Here is a 15,402-nt window from a genome sequence, read left to right on the forward strand (position 1 = left end):
TTATTTTGAAGAGGGCGGCATCTCTAATGGAGAGTCTTGGCCAAATTTCCGCGCTGACAAATACGGACATTGTCGAGGGTTGTATGCCACAATCTTCAAGAAGTAGCCATTGGACTCAGAGACTGCGGTCAAACCCATCTCCGCTTCAAAAAACATGGTCAAACTAGCCCCCATGTTGTTTTATCGTACGTGTATAGACTAGAAATTATGGTAAGAGCGTGTAAGAACTGATTTCAAATCAAAAGTGACGAACAGATGAATGAAAGTTTACATTCATTCAATCAATAATAAATAAATGAATGAATGAATGAATGAATAAACAAGTAAATGAATAAATGTACTTATTTGACTCATAAAGCAAATGAATACTTATTGAATAATAAATAAATGGAATAATACCAAAGAAATATTAACTATACCGCCTGCAAATTGTATCGCTGATTTCAGATTAGAATTATAAATTGGAAAATTAGAAGGAAACGTCCTGTTTCCACCAACCAATTCCACTTCAGAATGAGTGTAGACTACCTCACAATGTCACTCAGACAATATCAGCAAATTCTGATGTTTATTTTCAAAATGACAGCCTGCTAAAATATCGTATATGAGCTGTGTTCCCTCTGATTTCAGAATGGAATTGGAAGGAAACTTTGTTTCCACAGACCAATTCCACTTCAGATTGATAGTAGACCACCTCACAATGTCACTCAGACAATAGCGGACAATTCTGATTTGGAATTTCGAAATGAAAGCCCTTTATACAGTATATCAAATATGAGTGTCATTCCCTTTGATTTCAGATGAGAATAAAAAGGATCTTCCTTTTTCCACAAATCAATTCCACATCACAATAATTGTAGACCACCTCACCATGTCACTCGAACAATATCAGTAAATTCTGAGCTGTGTCACATCTAATGGGTATGACGGCGAAACAAAACAAGTGTGGCGATACATTGGGAATGGTGAGGTAAAAATACTGCAATAATATATATATAAACTAAATTATTTCAAATTTTATTATAAATAAAAATTTTAGTCATGCATGTATGCATGTAGCTGCTGTATGCGCCTGGTTCTGCCACTTTCTCGCTCAACAACACTCTTACTTCTTCACCTACTTTTACCTTTTCACAGACAAACAAAACCTCTTCAACTGCAGCAATGATTTGTCGTATATATTTATACTGTGCCATTACCACGTGCAATTCCTGGTCGTATCCTGTGCAATCTAATCTCTGTGCAATTATTGAATTTACAGTGCTATATTTTATATTTTTAGTATAATCCTATAAATGTGTATCATGTGTGCAATTACCCTGTGAAATGATCCATCATGGTCGTATCTGTTTAAGTGAAAGGTGTATATAGTTTTTAGTTTTCATTTTAGTTTTCATTCTTTACTACATAGTCACTCTTCCTCTACCTTTGACCCTTGAGCTGCTGTAACAAGTGAATTTCCCCGGTGTGGCCTTAATATAGTTTCTTATCTAATTAAACTTCTTTCGCATTCATAGTTAGGTCAAGAGGTTTTCTTCTTCTTTCTACCACAAACATTTTCTCAAGGTACAGTGCTTTAATGTTTTTTTTGTACTCATCACCCTAAATTATTCATACCCTCTCTGACTTTTTCTTTGTGATCCATGGTTTTCTGCCTTCCCTTCAATCCTTCCTTCCTTCCTTCCGTGAGTGAAATCCCAGTTGGACAAGACAGACTTTCTATCAAGTCAACTCAAAATTCATGAACAGGATCCACCCGAGATACCAAGGACTGTGGGAAAGGATTCAGTCAATCAGGACCTCTCCATCCGGACTGTGCGCACCGTGCTTGCCCCCGGCATGGGCTGCAAGAGGAAATTACTGAGAAGTCCCGAAACGCACATGTGGAGTATATTTCATAATTAATTATATGCCAATATTAAATCAATTTGATGTCCTCAATCAATCAATGCTTTGTGTGTAGACGAGCACTGGCCTTATAATGTGGGTTATTTACAATGTGACAACGTTGGAGTAATGTAGTTATTTATTTGGGTTTTTATTCTTCTGGTTTTTATTGTTCATTATATTTTGAAAATGTAAAGGTTTTTCATGTTGTTTATATTTATATTTTGAAAATGATACTTATCTGAACATTCAAAATAAAAAATATTGGTGTCACATTCACTCTATCGCCGGTTGGAGGGGCCCAATTGTCACATCCAAGGCAAACATGGATTGTAAGATTGGTGAAGAGCTTGGGGCTTTTATTTGAACAGATTTATTGTTGCAACACTTTTCATGATCCTTTTATATCTCTCCCATGCCAAAGGTCTCAACAACTGACCTCTTGCTGTATCCAGATTGGTGGCCGAGCCTGCCCTCGATGAGCCCCTGCTGGGAAGGGTTTAATAATTACACAGAAAAGACCTGTGTGAACTTAAAATGCAAACAAGTTCCGTTGAGTTCTGTTGGAGGTAAGGAATTGTTCCAAAGTTTAAACCGAAAACAAAGTGCACAATCTTGTTTATCTTGCTGAACACACACCCTTGACTGAGTGAACCTAACATTAATGAAATCAAATATCATACTGTGTGGCAGTTTCCCCATCACACGCCAAGTGGCATTTTGAGGGCCCGTAAGCACCAGTTTATTTTTAGAGGGTGGCATTACTGTAATTTAGCCCAGGAGCAGGTAGAACATGTCATGACACTGGTTCCTATCCTGAGTGTGTGGGAATGGGGGCTTTAACCTGTTGCTCGTTAGACCAACCAATGAGCAACGGGTATGCAGCCACCCTGATCCCAATCACCTAGATCCAGGTCAGGTTTGGCTGCTCACCACATCATCCCCACACCACACTGTCATTTACAGGATAAATAAGGTGTCAAATTGTCCAGAGCATTGTAATAGTTACACCAGCTGGAAGTCATGCCATTCGGTAAACTTTGGATGAATTCACGAAGAACTCGGTGTGAATGTTCCAATTAGTTAATAGTTAATTTTGTGCTATAGTGTGTTCGAAGTATGTGGGACACAAAATTCAAATAGAGATTCCCAGAGTTCAGTGTTTACGTGGAAATACTTGAAAAATAAATAAGTAAATCATGAGAGAATTAAAAACAACGTTAATTATTTTGGATCTGAGTGAATCACCCTTAGTGAAATTATTCATAGGTTAGAATTTTTAAGTACACAGAATTCGGGTGTTGACTTTTGGTCACACTGGATGAAAATGAGCTATGTCTGTGCGTGAGCGCGTATGTCAACATTTTTTTTACCAGCCGAGCGGAGAGTGACCCTGTACCGAACATCAATTCGATAAAGCAAGTTTGACAGAACCGGAAGGACGGGGGGGGGGGGGGACACACCCCACAAGACCTGCCGTGGGGGGTATAAAAACCTGGATGCACGCACAGCGAGAGACACGGCATCAGGATGCAGAGCTTGCTTCTTCTCAGCCTGGCTGCTGTGGCCTTCTCCCTCACCTCTATGGCCGAAGGAGCTCCACTGTGAGTACACGTTGCTTTTCATGCATCTTCTTGTTCTCACTGAAAAGATTCGGAGCCGAAGCGTGTGAATTATCGTAGTCAAAGGAGGCCTGTGAAGCAGAGAGCCTGGATCTCGGGCTGGTTTAAAAAAAACCCCAAAAAACTCAGCCCGAGGTTTGAAAAAGCGGGGTCTCGGCCGGGCGCTCGTGTCTTACTCCGACCTTCAAACTTGGAAGAAATCACGGCAACAGAACAAAAGCTGATGCGCGCAAATCTTTATTGTGTGTCAGAAAAGAACAGACGAAACGACAAAACCCGGAGTGGGCTTCGCGAAAACCTGCACTGCTTTCTCCCTTTGCTCTCATATCTTTGCTCGTTTCTCGAAGATGGCGTTCATTTGTAGTTTTCTACCAACAGCCTGACTCTTCAGTCGCGGCTTGTCCCTTACATGCCCTCCCGAGATAGCGCCCTCTATTGGTCATACGTGGCTCCATCTGGTGGTTTATAAAGTGTACTACTTTTCAAAGGTATTTTTAAGGGATAGTCTTATATCAAATTTGGTTGTTCTCGCGTCGATTTTAGTACAACATATTGCAGGTTTTCATGTCTGGTGACTACATTTAACCACAACCGGTTACTAATTAAACCACAACATTCTCCTGAGCGTATGTATCTGGCATTAGTCATTCCTACTATAGCACAATAATCTATGATAATTAAAGCAATAATCACGAGGATGTGGTAGTGGATAGTGTTTTTGCGGCCATGGATGGTGGAGGGTAAAAAAGATCTTAGAGTTAGATAAGAGATCTTACACCGATCAGCCACAACATTAAAACTACCACTAATAACCACTTATATTGTGTAGCCCCCCCTTGTGCCGCCAAAACAGCTCTGACCCGTCGAGGCATGGACTCCTCTGATCTCTGAAGGTGTCCTGTGGCGTTAGCAGCAGATCCTTTAAGTCCTGTAAGTTGTGAGGTGGGACCTCCATGGATCGGGCTTGTTGTCCCAGCGCATCCCACAGATGCCACTCGCATCAGACCGTCACCCTGCCCGTCCACATGATGTAGAAAAAAATGTGATTCATTAGACCAGGCCACCTTCTTCCATTGCTCCATGGTCCAGTTCTGATGCTCACGTGCCCATTATAGGCGCTTTCGGCGGTGGACAGAGGTCAGGATGGGTGCTCTGACCGGTCTGCGGCTACTCAGCCCCATACGCAGCAAACTGTGATGCACTGTGTGTTATGACTCCTTTCTATCATAGCAGCATTAACTTTTTCAGCAATTTGTGCTACAGTAGCCAGATGGACTAGAAGTCGCTCCCCAAGCGCATGAATGGGGCCATGGGCGTCCATGACCCTGTCACAGGTTGACCGGTTGTCCTTCCTTGGACCACATTTGGTAGGTACTAACCATGCAGCTTTTACGACAGATTTTACGAGAGTTTTGTTTTATTATATACTATACTGGGCTTTCTCGCGTCACTATTTCTGTTGAGAAGCCTACGTTTGGTAGCTTGGCCCTTTAAATTAGGACACTGAGCTGTCCTAGTTTTTGAGTTTGCATGGACACACAGAGAGCCAGAAATAACAAACACATGCCAGAGCCATTATGTAATGGTTAAACATTGCAACATTAAAATGATTTACTTTCCACAAACAATATATATTATTCAAATATTTTGCCGCTTCATGATTCTGCAAATAACCCCATGGCTTTACCAGCAAATTATTTTTTATGAAATGAAAGCCATCATTTTGTTAGTGTACAGTATTATATATATATACTAACTTTTCATGTCATTTAATGTCCCCTCTGTATTTCCAGGGAGGTGTTGTCCGCTCCTAATTTGCTGCATGTTGGATTAGCACAGAACATCTTTGTGGAGTGTCAAGACTGCTCTGGTGGAGACCAAACCGTGTTAATCCAAGTGCTGAACTTCCCGACCAGATCCCAAATGCTGAGCAGAGTGTCTGTGACCCTGACCGCTCAAGACAACTTCCAGGGCTTTGGCAAAGTTACGGTATGATAGAAATTCTGTGTTTTATTAACACATATTGTTTATATTACGAGTCTACTACTTAAGTGATATTTGACTGTAGTGAAGCAGTCATTTAAAAGATTTTAAAATAATATATTATAAAGAACTTGCTCTTAAGAAACATCAAATTAGGAAACATTAGATACAGTGAAAATTACTCAGACCTGTATTGCTGTTCACATGTTTCAAAAAGTAAATGATTAGGCTTATGAGTTTTGAGAGTAGCATGGACACTGAATAGAACAGCCCTGACCTTCATGGAGGAGTGTGTGTTGAAAAAGAGGAATGTATGGCTGTGAGAGGAAAAAATGCTAATGTGTTCTGAGATACTGATTTTCTCACCTTTTACATTTTTTTTTACCCTCCTTTTTTTCCTTGCCAACAGATCCCAGCTGAGGACTTTAATATAGATCCCTACTTGAAACAGTACGTGTATGTGGAAGCTCAATTTCCTAGTAAAATGCTGCAGAAAATAGTCTTAATCTCTTTTCAGTCCAGGGACATTTTCATTCAGACTGACAAACCCATCTATACCCCAGGCAGTAAAGGTAAGGTCTTAACTCCTTCACATAGCTTTGTTTTTTGGGTGAAATTAATTATAATATTTATGGTCATATTGCAACAGTTATTGAAATCAAGCATATTACATTAAAAAATGTGGCAAATTTGATTTGCTTAATGTAGGAGACTTGATGCGAGTCATTTTATATATATATTTATTTATTTTAGTATTTATATTTTTATCTATATAATCTCTTTTTGTCTCTATTAGTCAATTTCGGGTTGTTTGAAGTGACACCTAACATGCAGCCAAGAGAGGGCTATTTTTCAAACCATGGAAGTGATCCCATCGCCATTGACTTGGTGGTAAAGTATCTTTTATGAGCAAAATAATGCATGATATGATATCACTATTTCTCATCTCTATGCATGACTTATGCACAGTATATATCAATGAGTTTGCCAAAGGAAATGAAAGAAATGGAAACATGCATTGAAAATGTTGCAGTAAGATACGAGTAAAATATATCATAGAATATATAATAGAGGATATAACTCTCTACAGGCACATTGATTTTACACTTTCAAGCTAAAATTGCAGTAGAACCATTTGAATTTGACTTTCATAGCAGAAGTCTCAAGAAAGAAACATGGCTCAGCACAACTCAGTTAGTTAAACAGTAGCTAATAATGATGCTTCATGCTATTTCTTGGTAACAGACCCCTGAAAACGTGGTTTTGAACTTTTTGTCTGTCCACCTAATGAATGGGATCTACATTGACTCTTACAAACTTCCAGAGCCCACAAGGTTTGTCTGTCCGTCTGTTTGTTTGTTTGTTTGTTTGTTTGTTTGTTTGCCTGTGCAGTTCTTAATTTTTGTTTTCTATCGATGGATGATGGATGGATTCTTCACTTAGCACTCCCGCTGTATCCGTGTTTTGTAATGACTGCTGCGCAGCAAAAGATATTGTCATGGTCATATATAATTGACGAAGATTATTGTGAGGATTATTCTAACATTTTTGAGAACAGCTTGGAGTAGTTTCACGACTAGTAATTAGAGACATAAAGATTGAAAAATCTTCACTGAGGAATCAGAATCAGAATTGTCTTTATTGTAAGTTTAAACGTACAAGGAATTTGTCTTGATGTACGGTGCACACATGTTCATGGATAAGAGTCCAATGTACAGGGCCGTGTAGTGTCTATGGGGCGGGTCCCGGGGCCCGTTGATGAGGCCAGTTGCAGACGGCAACGGTTGCAGAATGTCTGTCATACTTCAAGGTCTAAGTTCTAAGATTACCTCAACCTTAAATCGATTATTATTAGGGGTCCAGCACGAAGTGCGGAAACCCTATTGTTTTTGTTCAGATTATTCTTCTTCTTCTCCGCTGGAGGTCCCTGCTGCTCAGAAACCATAAAACCCACGGACACCAAAAAGTTAGCTTCGACATGTTCTGAAACTAGAAACACAAAAAACGGGATTGATTGGTCAGATGGTGGCGCTATAACGACCACTTTTATGTTTTGTCAAATAACTTCTGAGCCGCTGGTCGTAAAAGTTCTTGCATCAATGGATCCCTCGGGGGATGCTGTCTATTACAAATAGTGCCACCCATTTGTGTCGCGACCACGTTCGTCCATTTCAAATCCAAAACGTTTCTACAGATATGGAAATGTTATAAAACTGTGACGGCAGCATGTCTGGACTGCCCCGAATACAATTTATTCAATGGAAATTTGCTACGCCCCAACTTTTTGGCCACAAATTATTTTCGAAGTTTACAAAAAATGTCTATTTGAGATAATCTGCCATATTTCATCACCTCGTTGAGCTATCATCATCCAATTTTTGTAGATATGTGCAGGGTATGACTCTGAGGCATTATGAGAAATGTGACGTTGTTTGGTGGTACTATGGCAATCCTATAACTTTCAATTCAACTGTTATCGTAAATCGACATGACTACGTCATAATTGAGGTATATGAGACACAACTTCACCTACCGTCACTGATACTCCAGATGTACTTCGATGCAACAAAGTAAGTTCTAACGATGACAAGATGTAGTTCAAAGTAAAATACAGATAACCTTTTTTTATAAGCGTCATGTATAAACATTTTCCTAAACTTAACAAACTTTAATGAAAAAGCTGAAAGTGTTTGTAATATCGACTAATTCTTCCATAATACTTCTAATGCCAAATGGATGTTAAAGTTCCATAAATGTTGTCTGCAATACAATATAGACAAGTAATCTATTAAACTGAATTTTCCAATAGTACCTTATTAACGGAACAAATACAATAAGGTAGTTATAACAACAAACATGTATCTATATATTTCTAAAATGAAATGTATTTATCGTTATTGTTATGAAAAGTAATTACAAAAGTTGTTTTTGTTATTGTTTTAGATAACTTGTCTTGTCATTTCTTGTCCAAATTTCCAAATTACTCTACTTTACAACTTTCAAACAAAATGAGGACTGTATGCTCACCTATTTAGAACTGGTATTTAGAGCCGACTTATCTCATATGACACAAATGATGTCACTTGAGAAATTAACGTCTGGTTGTAATGGGAATGCTTCACATGTGATGCCATGAAAGTTTGATTCGTGGAATTACATGAACGTAATTACGTGTCGTTTGTAAAGTTCAGTGAATTCTGATGCGTTTTTCACAAAAACCAAAAGATTGTAACACGTACCTAAAAGGAATAAACTGAACCCTGTGAACTCCAGGTGTGGTTCAATCGGGCTCGGAATCATTCTGACTTGACTCTGTGTTTACTGTGTGTTATTTGACATTTTCTTCAGTGTGTTGGAACTGTAATTTAGTGGTTATGAATGAATGTAGTTGTGCTGTTAGTGAATGTCTGTGTAATTAATGACCCCCCCACTTCCTAGTGTGAGTGGAGTTCAGTTGCGCAGTATGGTCCCTGTCGCTGCCAATAAACATTGCTGTAATCTCGTGAGATCTGTTCTCTGTGTGAGTTAGTTAACAAGAACTCTAGCTTGCCTTATTATTATTATTATTATTATTATTATTATTATTTTAAAGTCCTAAACTCTTGCTGTTTGGTGTCTATGTAGCACTGGGGTGTGGAAACTCCAAGCCAAGCTCCTGAACAACCCAAAGCACAGCTTCTCTGCAGAATTTGAAGTCAAAGAATACGGTAAGGCAGATGAGAAGCCCACCTTAACCAAACATTTTTTATGTCCATACAATAAAATGCAATGGTATTATAACATGCAATAAAGGAAAAATCCTCTTTCCACCAGTGCTACCGAGCTTTGAAGTGAAACTGACGGCTGACAGAAGCGTTTTACATGTGAACGACGATCAGCTCATCATCAACATCAAAGCCACGTAAGTGGAAGTGTACTTTCTATTCTAGACTTGCTTTCTATTTGCATTCAAATTTAAGTAGATGTCGGTCAAATTGTGTGTCTTGAATGGCATCTTGGTTTATTTACCTGCACCTGGGCTTTCAGGTATTTATTTGGTGAACATGTGAAGGGAACTGCCTATGTGCTTTTTGGAGTCAGTGAACAGAACACGAAGAAGAGCCTCCTCGCCTTCTCTCAGATAGTGCAGGTGAGCCCATGCTTTTTGACCCTGTTTGTCTCTTTCTATCAGTTTATGTACCACTGTATTAGCCTTCACACACGCACGCACGCACACACACAACCAACAATATTTATGTCTTTAGCTAACTGGGGGTGTTGGAGTGGCCGTACTAAAAAGAGAGGCCATTACAAAGACGTTCAACATCCAGCAGCTGATGGAGTCTCACTCCTCCATATATGTATCCGTCAGCGTGCTGACAGAAACTGGTAAGAGATGTGTGTGTTTCTGTCTGTAATGAACGTACATCCATGTACAACATCAAGATCTGAACGGAATTGAAAAGAAAGATGCAATATCCCAGCTGTAGATCAGATCATAGTTATTTCTACACCCATCACTAAAATAACATTTGATGCTGAGTATAGCAGTCACTTCGATCGATTACAGACCTGAATCGGATTTTAATGTAAATAGTGACTCATTTTGAATCATGGTCAATTAAAGAATAATGACTTTTTCAAAATATCTTCCAGGATCTGCACCGTCACTTCCCCCTAAAGTGTACATGTAGATGAGGTGTGTGTGTGTGTGTGTGGGTGTGTGTGTGTGTGTGTGTGTGTGTGTGTGTGTGTGTGTGTGTGTGTTGTTGTTGTTGGAGAATTTTCACCGCGTGGGCGGTGGGGGCAACCTGCTTTGCTATCAGGACCTTAGAGTAGTACCAGGAATCTTAGAGTATTAAAGATATTTATTATGCAGAATGAAGAGAAAGATACAGATGCACTTTAAAACCAGTGAAAAAAGTCCACATACATTGAGTGTTTACACATTGCCATTTGTGGGCAGGAATGGGCAATCTTCTGAGAAAGTGGAGCCAAAAGCAATATGATCTTGAACACAGGCCTTTAATAACTAAAGCATTTGCCCTGACATAATTTAGTAACAAAACAATATGAATATTAGTATTTGTGAAAAAAAAACCGTCAAAAACATGTGGGACGTCAGAGAACGATGTTAACGTAATAAGGAGCATAATGGGTCCCCTTTAATATTAAATTAATATATTGTAATTATATTATATGTATGTATGTATATATGTGTGTATATATATATATATGTGTGTGTGTGTGTGTGTGTGCGTGTGTGTGTGTGTGTGTGTCCCCGTCCCAGATAGTGAATTGGTGGAGGCAGAGCTCAGAGGGATCCAGATTGTCACGTCTCCTTACACCATCGACTTCACAAAGACACCCAAGTATTTCAAACCAGGAATGCCTTTTAACGTTGTGGTAGGCTAGTTTTCTTTAACATTTTATTCATTCTATGCGTTCAAAAAAATATAATGCTTCGTACAAATCCTATGTATTTTGGTTGGCAAATCATTGCTGTCTAAAGTTGGTGTGCCTATAATATTCAAATTTGAAAGTCTTTCAGTGACTAAGACAACGAAACCAAAAATCCTTGGAACAATAATGAGTGGCATATATATATATATATATATATATATATGTGTGTGTGTGTGTGTGTGTGTGTGTGTGTGTATACAGTATATATGTGTATATATATGCATATACACAGTGTATACTTAATAATAATAATAATAATAATAATTATTATTATTATTATTATTATTATTATTGAAGTGTATGCTAGAAAACGCTGTGTACTAAAGGCCTGGCTTGCTTGTGTTCCTGTACTGTAGGTGAATGTTTTGAACTCTAATGAGTCTCCAGCCAGCGGCATTGGCGTCGTGATCAATCCGGGCGACGTGATGGGGATGACATCAGTGAACGGCTTGGCCAGACTCACCATCAACACACTGCCAACAGACACACAAGTAACCATTACTGTAAGAGTTTGATCTCTTTTGCCTCTTTTCATAAATTCTGATCTTAATTCAGCCGATGTTAAAACCTGCTTTGGAAGCAGTTAATCATTGTTATGGAAAATAGAGTGGCTCTCTGTGCACATTACTTTAATTTTGTCTCCTTCCCTTTATTTAGAATGTTGGGCGACATTTCATCGCCTGGAAATGAGCAAAGAAAATAACATATAAATATATATATATATAATATTATATTATATATACATATATAGTTTGTTTTCATAACATTTTTTTTCCTGACTGAATGTCCTTGTGCATTTTTAATCCCAGGCAAAGACCACAGATCGAAACATTCAAGAAGACAGACAAGCAAGAGCTGAAATGACAGCCCTCCCATACAGAACCACTTCTCACAATTACCTCCACATTGGTAACGTTTTTATTGAGATGGAAAATTGTGGTTGGTTCTGATTGTGGCAAATTAATGCTGATCAGCCCTTTACTGCATGCCCTGTCTTCACGCGTGTTTTGTTAAGGACTCTCTTTGTGGCTGACTCCGCAGATGTGGGCTCGACAGAGGTAACAGTGGGATCTTCCCTGAATATCGTCTTCCATGTAATGAGGCGTGATGGAAATCCAGTCCATGATGTCACTTATCTGGTAAGTGTGTGTGTGTGTGTGTGTGTGTGCGCGCACACGCATGCCCACAGTAGTTTGTGTCCGTCTTTAAAATGTATTATTTAGTGTATGTATGTACAGCTGTTGCATTGGTCTTTCCCCTCTGATGTTTCAAGCCACTTGTGTCTTCCAGATCCAGAGCAGAGGTCAGCTGGTAAAATATGGAACTCACAAGAGGCCAGGTCAGGGTGATATAAGCATGACGCTGTCCATCACCAAGTACATGCTGCCTTCATTTCGCATTATCGCGTACTACAACGTTAATGCCAACGAGGTGGTCTCTGACGCCATTTGGGTGGACGTCAAGGACACGTGCATTGGCTCGGTGAGACACGCAGCCTTAGAGAAACACAGGAAAGCAGCGTGCCAAGTCCAAATGATGAGCCAAAACAACTTCCCGCTGTCCCTTCACTCTCTTTGTAGTTGAAGTTGGAATTAACCGGAGACAAATCTGCCTTAGTGCCTCGTCGGAGTTTTGGTCTCAAGGTCACCGGCGACCCCGGGGCCCGGGTGACACTGGTGGCAGTTGACAAAGGTGTCTTCGTCCTTAACAACAAGGGCGGCCTCACCCAGAAAAAGGTAACTTCCAAGCTTTTTGCTGTTGATTTAAAGGAGGCTCATTCAATGTGCAAGTTTTTATCATGTTTATTCATCACTGTTTCTAAAGTTCATATTATTACACTGTGTGTGTGTGTGTGTGTGTGTGTGTGTGTGTGTGTGTGTGTGTGTGTGTGTGTGTGTGTGTGTGTGTGTGTGTGTGTGTGTGTGTGTGTGTGTGTGTGTGTGTGTGTGTGTGATCATAATCAGGTGTGGGACACAGTGGAGCAGCATGACACAGGCTACACACCGGGCGGAGGGAAAGACAGCATGGGAGTGTTTGTTGACGCTGGACTGATGTTTGAGACCATGACAGCGTCGGGGACTCCCTACAGACTGAGTAGATATTAGGATCGCTTCCTGTTTCCCAATTATTGTGTAATTTGGCATAGCAATAGCAAAATTGTATTTTCTTTCAGTAATCGTGTATACGTGACTTTCTGTATTGTGTTTTCCAAGCTAGGTTTTTGTTCTGTGAGTGCATTTTGGGACAGCCTCTACCCTACTACTAGCCTCTATTTGGTCCAAACAGGCAAACAGCCCCACTGTGCTACGGTTTACATTACAACTGACACAAACAAATAATTTATTTGAAATCCAAGCTTTCAGATATCTATTGAAGCATTGCATTTTCAATAATTTATCTCTGTAATAAGTTTTTGCATATATATATATATATATATATATATATATATATAACAAATGCATATTAATGCATGAGTTAACCTGGTAGTCATCATGTAATAGTCAAATTCTTGAGGCTGTTTATTTTTCTGGGGTTTTCAGGTTCAACATTTCCACAACCTGCCAGGGGAAAACGAGCCACCACTACAACAGAGGTCGTAACTAGCCTCGGTAAGAGTGAAAGTGCAAACACCAATTAAGCCGGTACACAATTGAAATCTGCTTTATTTTCAGTTTGGTTTTTAATGCAAATAGGCTACGGTATTTAGTGTAGTTGACTTCCATGACTTTGCATGCCTTTTTAGTAGTGTATGAGAGTTTCCCGTCTTTGTGAAAAGAAACCACACGCCACCCAAGTGGCGTTTCAGGGCCCTCCGGCACACCGACACAGAAGACGGGGGTTGTAAACACCAGTTTATTGTAGAGAGTGGGCCAGCTGGAATTAGCCCAGGAGCAGATAGACATGTGTCATGACAGGGGCTCCTATACTGAGTGTGTGTGGGGATGGAGGTTTTAACCTGTTGCTCGTTAGATCAACCAACGAGCAACAGGCACTCTGACCCAATCACCTAGATCCAGGTGAGGTCTTGCTGCTTAAACCACACCAACCCCATACCACACTCTCCCTCCCTTAAATTGTTGTTTTCTGCTCATCTCATCTTTGATCACCAGCTTTGCTTCAAGTCCTCTAACATGTTTTCTGAGGCACGGTTGTAATTGACCTTGACCAGACAAAGACCATTTGGAACACCAACTGAATTAACACACTAAAAGGTGGGTGCTCTGCCATGCAGCAAGGTTTACTGATGGGTGGTAAAGTGGAGCAAAGAAAAGAGTGGTGGAATTGAGAGATTTGTGGGAACTCTTCTGACACTCTAGATCAGGGTTTTTTTTCTGGCTATCGGCGCCTAGGGAAAAAAAAGAAGAAAGTTTTGCGAACCCCTCATTCCGATGTTCGATCTAACCACACTATAGTTAAGTACACGTGCGAACCATCGTGGAGTTGGCGCCGCAAGTGATTAGAATTTGAAAAAAATCATTAGCGTTCGCGCTGCACTTGTGCTGATTTGTGCCGTAAAAATTTGAATATGCGCCACTATGGTTTTTGTTATATTTAACATATTTCATGAGCTGTTATGTAACTTTCCAGCCCACTATCGCTTGATGGGTGACCAAATGTCCGGATTTGACTAATTGTCCCGCAACCAGATAGTATGTACCGCATTTTGATCAATTGAAGCTTCTATAATGAATTATATGCATTTCTATCATAATGACATGGATTCCCATGCATGCAGCACCAGCTTTTCTGACAGAAAAGTGTCTCCTCTTCTCCTGCGCTGTCTGGGACAGGAGTAGGAAAGTGACAGCTGTGCGCACACACACACACACATGCACACACCCACACACACACCCACACACACACACACACACACACACACATACACACAAACACACACACACACACACACAGAGGCACGTGGGCTCTCTCTCCTTCTCTCGGTTTCTCTTACGGAAATTGTAGCCTACAAGTTGCGCATCTACTGAATATCGTTAAAAAAAACAAAAAAAACACATTTTCCTTTTTTTTGTGCAGGTTCAGAAAATGGGCGGACAATCACCAGAAGACATCTGGCGAACCCTGGGGGGGTCGGGGTCAACGGTTCTGCTCCAGTTGATCACGATAGTACCCATTACATTGGGAGTGAGGATATTTATTCTCGTACAAGATTTCCAGAGAGCTGGCTATGGCAAGATTTGTCACTCCCTGAATGCCCAGCTCAAACGCCTTACTGGTATGGCAATTTTCAAAAAGCATTTTCACTTACACCCAAGCGCATTTTGCATTTCCTCCATGGTTAGAATTAGCAGCACCTTCTGGCAATAATTTACAAGACTCTTTCTGTCCCGTGTTTCAGTGGCCAAACATCAGTGGAGAGACGTTTTGCACTGCCAGAGTCAATAACCACCTGGCAATTCTTTGGCATCAGCGTGTCAACAACTCATGGTGAGGTTCTTTGTCTAATGTC

General features: G+C 40.1%; 1 protein-coding gene across 1 annotated transcript in view; it reads left to right on the top strand.

The window, feature by feature from the left end:
- Positions 1–3,417: 3,417 nt before the first annotated feature.
- LOC307241214 (complement C3-like) overlaps positions 3,418–15,402 on the top strand; it is a gene marked incomplete at its 5' end in the record, with an annotated part of 29,375 nt that continues 17,390 nt past the window's right edge. Inside the window, 11 exons of the mRNA XM_080015252.1 lie at positions 3,418–3,491; positions 9,117–9,199; positions 9,306–9,393; positions 9,772–9,860; positions 10,762–10,877; positions 11,291–11,425; positions 12,225–12,416; positions 12,515–12,670; positions 12,899–13,028; positions 14,970–15,168; positions 15,292–15,380. Of these exons, the coding sequence (XP_079871378.1) occupies positions 3,418–3,491; positions 9,117–9,199; positions 9,306–9,393; positions 9,772–9,860; positions 10,762–10,877; positions 11,291–11,425; positions 12,225–12,416; positions 12,515–12,670; positions 12,899–13,028; positions 14,970–15,168; positions 15,292–15,380 (1,351 nt within the window). The remainder of the gene's footprint in view (positions 3,492–9,116; positions 9,200–9,305; positions 9,394–9,771; positions 9,861–10,761; positions 10,878–11,290; positions 11,426–12,224; positions 12,417–12,514; positions 12,671–12,898; positions 13,029–14,969; positions 15,169–15,291; positions 15,381–15,402) is intronic.

Source organism: Zeus faber (genome assembly GCF_960531495.2).
Source record: "Zeus faber genome assembly, chromosome: 15".
NCBI lineage: Eukaryota > Metazoa > Chordata > Actinopteri > Zeiformes > Zeidae > Zeus > Zeus faber.